The 7,500-nt window shown below is 51.3% G+C and overlaps 1 protein-coding gene across 2 annotated transcripts in view; it reads right to left on the reverse strand.

Annotated features, from left to right (window-relative positions):
- Positions 1 to 7,500, reverse strand: part of si:dkey-49n23.1 (semaphorin-3D) — a 69,478-nt gene that overhangs the window by 7,428 nt on the left and 54,550 nt on the right. For both annotated transcript variants that reach the window (XM_034532426.1, XM_034532427.1), the window contains exons 9-15: positions 6,241 to 6,355; positions 4,626 to 4,695; positions 3,516 to 3,660; positions 3,200 to 3,422; positions 1,293 to 1,381; positions 830 to 871; positions 101 to 258 (exon numbers count right to left, since the gene is read on the reverse strand). In XM_034532426.1, coding sequence (XP_034388317.1) covers positions 101 to 258; positions 830 to 871; positions 1,293 to 1,381; positions 3,200 to 3,422; positions 3,516 to 3,660; positions 4,626 to 4,695; positions 6,241 to 6,355 — 842 coding nt within the window. The remainder of the gene's footprint in view (positions 1 to 100; positions 259 to 829; positions 872 to 1,292; positions 1,382 to 3,199; positions 3,423 to 3,515; positions 3,661 to 4,625; positions 4,696 to 6,240; positions 6,356 to 7,500) is intronic.

Here is a 7,500-nt window from a genome sequence, read left to right on the forward strand (position 1 = left end):
ACACATGAAGCATAGACTGCTATACAACCAGAAGAAGCTGGACTTGTTTTCTGTCCTGATTATTATGGGATGCTGTGGTCATCCATCTATGCATCAGCACCTCTTGCTGGTGGGGAAGTATCTGGAGCAGGTCTGGCCGTCCCAGGAGCAGTAGGGGTCTCTGGCCAGGCAGCACTCGGCACAGTCGGCCCCGTACAGCTCACATCTCTGGAGCCCCAGCTGGACCAAGCCGAGCTCACTGGACACGTACAGCTGTTGCTGTGGAGACAGAAGGTACCTTCATTATATAAGACAGGCAGACAGGTAGACACACAGACAGAGACACAGACAGGCAGACAGACAGACACACAGACAGAGACACAGACAGGCAGACAGACAGACACACAGACAGAGACACAGACAGGCAGACAGGTAGACACACAGACAGAGACACAGACAGGCAGACAGACAGACACACAGACAGAGACACAGACAGGCAGACAGACAGACACACAGACAGAGACACAGACAGGCAGACAGGTAGACACACAGACAGAGACACAGACAGGCAGACAGGTAGACACACAGACAGAGACACAGACAGGCAGACAGGTAGACACACAGACAGAGACACAGACAGGCAGACAGGTAGACACACAGACAGAGACACAGACAGGCAGACAGACAGACACACAGACAGAGACACAGACAGGCAGACAGACAGACACACAGACAGAGACACAGACAGGCAGACAGGTAGACACACAGACAGAGACACAGACAGGCAGACAGACAGACAGACACACAGACAGGCAGACAGGTAGACACACAGACAGGCAGACAGACCTACCCTCTTGGTGGACAGCTTCATGCTCAGGATGGGAGTTGGACTCTGGAGGACAAAAAGTGAAATGTATGAATCTAGAAACGTGTTTTTATTCGTTGAAGCAGAACAATATCGATCATGTTTCAGATGATTTAATAACCGGAGAACAGCGTCTGTGTGCGACACCTGCAGACAGGTGTGCGTTTGTGTGTTCATTCTGCCACACAAAAAGCACACAGCACCACCTCCTCCTCCTCCTCCTCCTCCTCCTCCTCCTCCTCCTCCTCCTCCTCCTCCTCCTCCTCCTCCTTCATCTTCTACTGACGACTGAGTTTAAAGGAATATTCGCCCCAAAAGGAGTATTATCAAATTACAGCTGGAATATATTTAGTTTTCTATTTAAAACACTTTATGTTTTTACACATTTTAAAAACTTCGGAAGCAGATTTTGTGATTTTAAGACATATTTCATAAACTTCTCTCTCACCTGGAAGACGGTCAACTCCTCCAGGATGAGCTCCTCCGGGATGAGGCTGTCTCTGACCACGGAGACCACCTTCACCACCTTCCCGTCATCTGACACACACACACACACACACACACACACACACACACACATACACACACAGACACACACAGACACACACACACACACACACACACACACACACAGACACACACACACACAGACACACACACACACACACACACAGACACACACACACACAGACACACACACACACACACACACACACAGACACACACACACACAGACACACACAGACACACACACACACACACACACACACACAGACACACACACACAGACACACACACACAGACACACACACACACACACAGACACACACACACAGACACACACACACACACACACACAGACACACACACACACACACAGACACACACACACAGACACACACACACACACAGACACACACACACACACACAGACACACACACACACACACAGACACACACACACAGACACACACACACACAGACACACACACACAGACACACACACACACAGACACACACACACAGACACACACACACACACACACAATGTCAGGATGCTCCCAGGAAACAAACATCACAAACTCTCTGTGGGAATCTTCCTGTGTGTGTGTTTACAGCTAAATGTGAGTACCAGGCTGAGAACATTACGTGTGTGTGTGTGTGTGCGTGTGTCTGTGTGTGTGTGTGTGTGTGTGTCTGTGTGTGTAGGTGTGACCCTACATGGACTAAAGCTGCATGTCCGTCCCTTGTTTGAACTCCAGCGTTTAAAACAAACATTGTGATTTAACGTTTCTTATTTACAGGACGTCTTCTGGACTCCGTCCGGCTGTTTACAGAATTTGACCGTATTTCATTATTTGAGCTGCTGACCGTAAACACAGTAATTCTGCTGTAATAAGACGGACAAATACAGTAGAAATAACATTGTTTAAAGTGCACGTTCAGGGTGAATCAAGCTTCCTCGTTACTTTACTAAATCGTTAGCAGGCAACAGAAATACTTTAATAAAATTAAAGAGTGTGTTTCTATGTTTCTATGAATTCTCCAGCGTGAAGGTCACCAGAAGGTCTGACTTCATATTTAGGAGCTGGAGGATCAGATGCTCTGCAGTCCAACACTGGAGACCAGAGCCCTGCAGTAGACCTCCAGGTCACAAGAACCTGCACCTGGAATCTACTTTCTTTGGGAGGACCTGGTCTGAAGCAGCATTTTGACAGCTTGTTTGTGAAGATCAGGAATCTCTGAAGCTGCATCGGTCGATCCGGATCACTGGTCTGTTTAAACACCTTTATTACTATTATATACACTATTAACATTTGTTATTCTATTGTTCGTATATGTTTATATTCTTTATAAATTCATGATTTAATAATACGCCAGTTCGTTGGTATACATAGTTATATTATTAATAATTGATTTAAAGACCCATGTAGAGTTCCAACAGAAGCATTAACGGGAATGAAATGTGATTAAAACTGAAATAGGAAGCCACAATTATACAACCTCAGAGCAACCTTTATATTTATAAATATATATATATATATATATATATATATATATATATATAATATATATATATATAGTATATATTTATATATATACATATATATTTTAAAATATGTATATATATATATATAAAATATATATAGATTAAATGTTATATTATATATATATGATATACAGGATGAGAGGTATGGACTTCTGGCCCCTCGGCTTGTCAGCAATCCATCAAACACACACACACACACACACACACACACACACACACACAGTGTCTAAACGATACCATTGAGATTGTTGGATGATCGAGAACATTCTTTTGGATCCCCCCCCCTCACCCCCTTTCCCCCTCACCCGTGCCCAGGTGTAACACATCGTACGGGCCGTCCTCTGCGTCCACCCTGTCCACCACGACCCTCTTCAGCATGTAGGGCGCGTTGACCCGGGTCAGGACGGGCCGCCCCCCCAGAGGCAGGACGGGCTCCCACATCAGCTGGTGCTGCCGCATGAAGCTCACCACCTCGTCAGGGAAGTCCTGAGTGGACTTGTGGAGGGCGTCGTAGGTCTCACTGGGACACTGGAGAGGACGTGGGACAAGGTTACACCACCTGGTACACCACCTGGTACTCTCCTCTTTCATTCCTCTTTGTGACGGAGGTTCTGGACTCACGGTGCCGGGTCTCGGGTAGGGGATGCGACCTTTGAACTCCACCCAGCGGTGGTCGGGTCCTTCTTTATGGGCGAACGGCCCGTTGAAAGCAGCTCGGATCGACGCCATCGAGTACACACACACCGCCGAACCCGTAAATATAGAGCTAGAGGAGGAGAGGAGGAGAGAGGAGAGGAGGAGGAGGAGGAGAGGAGGAGAGGAGGAGAGGAGGAGGAGGAGGAGAGGAGGAGAGGATGTGCAAAGGGAGGAGATGTGGAAGTGTTTTATTACATCAGGGTTACAATAACACAACCAGCTGGGCCTCTTCACCTTTGACCCTGACACCCACCAGCTGACCTCTGACAGCTATAAGAAAGTTGCAGGAGGAAGAGGAGGAGCCTCCAGCTATAAGGTTGCAGGAGGAAGAGGAGGAGCCTCCAGCTATAAGGTTGCAGGAGGAAGAGGAGGAGCTACCAGCAATAAGAAGGTTGCAGGAGGAAGAGGAGGAGCTACCAGCGATAAGAAGGTTGCAACAGGAAGAGGAGGAGCTACCAGCAATAAGAAGGTTGCAGGAGGAAGAGGAGGAGCCTCCAGCTATAAGGTTGCAGAAAGAAGAGGAGGAGCTACCAGCAATAAGAAGGTTGCAGGAGGAAGAGGAGGAGCTACCAGCAATAAGAAGGTTGCAGAAAGAAGAGGAGGAGCTACCAGCAATAAGAAGGTTGCAGAAAGAAGAGGAGGAGCTACCAGCAATAAGAAGGTTGCAGGAGGAAGAAGAGGAGCTACCAGCAATAAGAAGGTTGCAGGAGGAAGAAGAGGAGCTACCAGCAATAAGAAGGTTGCAGGAGGAAGAAGAGGAGCTACCAGCAATAAGAAGGTTGCAGGAGGAAGAAGAGGAGCTACCAGCAATAAGAAGGTTGCAGGAGGAAGAAGAGGAGCTACCAGCAATAAGAAGGTTGCAGGAGGAAGAAGAGGAGCTACCAGCAATAAGAAGGTTGCAGGAGGAAGAGGAGGAGCTACCAGCGATAAGAAGGTTGCAAGAGGAGGAGCTACCAGCAATAAGAAGGTTGCGGGAGGAGGTGGAGGAGGATCCTCCAGCTATAAGGTTGCAGAAGGAGGAGGAGGAGATCTCACCTGGACGTGCTGAAGACGCCGTAGACCATCGGGTTCTGCGGGTCCTTCATCTCCAGAACAAAGACGTCCTCTAGAAGAACAAAGTTAGAGTCATTGAGTCTGTGCTCCTCATGGAGGAGGAACATGGAGGAGTTAATATATATCAGACAGCAGGAGGATTGTATTCTCACAAACCCACGGGCCTTCTAGACATAGCCAAGGAGACTTGGGAGGAGCAGCCCTGTCCCCATCGTACTGATTGAACATGTGGGGATGGTGAGAGACAGGATGGCAGCTGTTTTTCCCATTGTGAAGGAGCACATGGAGAAGGATCAGAGGGATCAGAGGGATCAGAGGGATCAGAGGGCAGCTTACAAACGAGCAGCCCAACCCAGAGAATTCAACCCAGGAGACAGAGTCCTAGTTCTGGTGCCCCCTGTGGAATGTAAGTTCTTGGCTAGGGATGGTATGAAGTTGAAAAGGTTGGGGAAGTCAATTATGAAGTATGGCAACCAGGGAAGAGGAAAGGTGAGCAAATCTACCATATTAACCTCTTAAAGAAATGGCATGATCGAGAGGCATTGTTCAATTGTCTTCCCCCAGAGAGTCGAGAGAACCTGCCCGGGACGAAGTGCAGTTTGGCCCGGACCTCTCTCCGCACCAGCTGCAGCAGGCAAAGGAGCTTGTGGAGGGCAATCAGGATGTCTTTCCATCACTCCCAGGCTGCACCCACCTGGTGGAACATGAGCTACGCAGCCAGCCAGGAAGAACGGTGAACCAAAGGCCGTATCGGGTGCTAGAGGCCTGCAAGAGGCTGATTGACAAGGAGGTAAGGAAGATGTTGAAGTTGAATGTGATTGAGGACCAAGCCCCATCGTCCTGGCCAAATCAGTGCGTTTCTGTAATGATTTTCGAAAAGTGTCTGAATTCGATGCCTATCTCATGCCTCGTGTTGACGAGCTGATTGAAAGCCTGGGCCATGCACCGGACCTCACAAAGGGATATTGGCAGGTGCCCTTGTCTGCAGGATCAAAGGAGAAGACGGCCTTTGCCACCCCTGGAGGCCTTTGGCAGTATGAGCTCCCAGTTCCAGCGCTTGATGAATCGGGTACTCAAACCCCATCAAGAGTATGCATCGGCCTATTTGTATGATGTTGTGATTCAGAGCCCACACTGGGAAAGCCACTTACCGCGAGTGCAGAAGGTCCTGGAGTCCCTCCGACAGGCAGGCTTGATGGCGAACCCCAAGAAATGTAAGCTGGCCTTCGGGGAGACAAACTACTTGGGGTATACTATCGGGCGGGGCCTTGTCAAACTCCAGGAGGCAACACTCTGTGGCATTCAAGACTGACCCAAACCATTGACCAAGAAGCAGGTGAGATCCTTTTTAGGCCTTGCTAATTATTACCGGCGGTTCATCCTCTGGTGACATGGTCACCTTACTGCCCCTTACTGCCCCCGACTTCGGCAAGGAGTTTGTGGTCCAGGCAGCAGGATCAAGTCAATAGGAGTTAAATGAGGAAACGAGGAGGGAAGGAAGGAAGGAAGGATAAGGAGGGAAGAAAGGAAGGAAGGAAGGAAGGATAATGAGGGAAGAAAGGAAGGAAGGAAGGAAGGATAAGGAGGGAAGTGTTACCGAGCTCATCAAACTGAGTGTCGACTCCAGACGGACCGGGAACAGAACACACCAGTCTGGCTTTGAGGAAGGTGGTCCAGCGGTTTATCAGACTCCTCTTCCCTCCTACGTCATTCTGGAGAGGAGAGGAGAGGAGAGGAGGGAGGAGGGAGGAGAGGAGGGAGGAGGGAGGGGAGAGGAGGAGAGGAGGAGGGGAGAGAGAGGGAGAGGAGGAGAGAGGGAGGAGAGGGGGGAGGAGGAGAGGAGGAGGAGAGAGGAGGAGGAGAGGAGGAGGGGGGAGGAGGAGAGGAGGGAGGAGGAGAGGAGGAGAGGAGGGAGGGAGAGGAGGGAGGGAGAGAGAGGAGGGAGGAGGAGGAGGAGGAGAGGAGAGGAGAGGAGAGAGGAGGAGGGAGGGAAGAGGAGGAGGAGGGGAGGAGAGGGGGGAGGAGGAGAGGAGGGAGGGAACGAGGAGGGGGGAGGAGGAGAGGAGAGAGGAGAGAGGAGGAGGAGGGAGGAGGAGGGAGGAGAGGAGAGGAGAGGAGGGAGGAGGGAGGAGAGGGAGGAGAGGAGGGAGGAGAGGAGAGAGGAGGGAGGAGAGGAGAGAGGAGAGAGGAGAGAGGAGAGGAGGGAGGAGGGAGGAGAGGAGAGAGGAGGGAGGGAACGAGGAGGGAGGAGAGGGGAGGAGAGGGGGGAGGAGGAGAGGAGGGAGGGAACGAGGAGGGAGGAGAGGGGAGGAGGAGGGGGGAGGAGGAGAGGAGAGAGGAGGAGGAGGGAGGAGGAGGGAGGAGAGGGAGGAGAGGAGGGAGGAGGGAGGAGAGGAGGGAGGAGAGGAGAGAGGAGGGAGGAGAGGGAGGAGAGGAGGAGAGAGGAGAGAGGAGAGAGGAGAGGGAGGAGGGAGGAGGAGGGAGGAGAGGAGGAGGAGAGAGGAGAGGGAGGAGGGAGGAGAGGAGGGAGGAGAGGAGAGAGGAGGGAGGAGAGGAGAGAGGAGAGAGGGAGGGGAGAGGAGAGAGGAGAGAGGAGGGAGGAGGGAGGAGAGGGAGGAGGGAGGAGGGAGGAGAGGGAGGAGAGAGGAGAGAGGAGAGAGGAGAGAGGAGAGGGAGGAGGGAGGAGAGGGAGGAGGGAGGAGAGAGGAGAGGGAGGAGGGAGAGAGAGGAGGGAGGAGAGAGAGGGAGGAGAGAGGAGGCAGGCGAGAGGAGGGAGGGGAGTGAGGTGCGAGTAGGGAGGAGAGAGGAGGGAGGAGAGAGAGGGAGGGGGGGGGAGAGAGAGGGAGGAGAGAGGAGG

This window comes from Cyclopterus lumpus, chromosome 5, assembly GCF_009769545.1.
Source record: "Cyclopterus lumpus isolate fCycLum1 chromosome 5, fCycLum1.pri, whole genome shotgun sequence".
Lineage (NCBI taxonomy): Eukaryota > Metazoa > Chordata > Actinopteri > Perciformes > Cyclopteridae > Cyclopterus > Cyclopterus lumpus.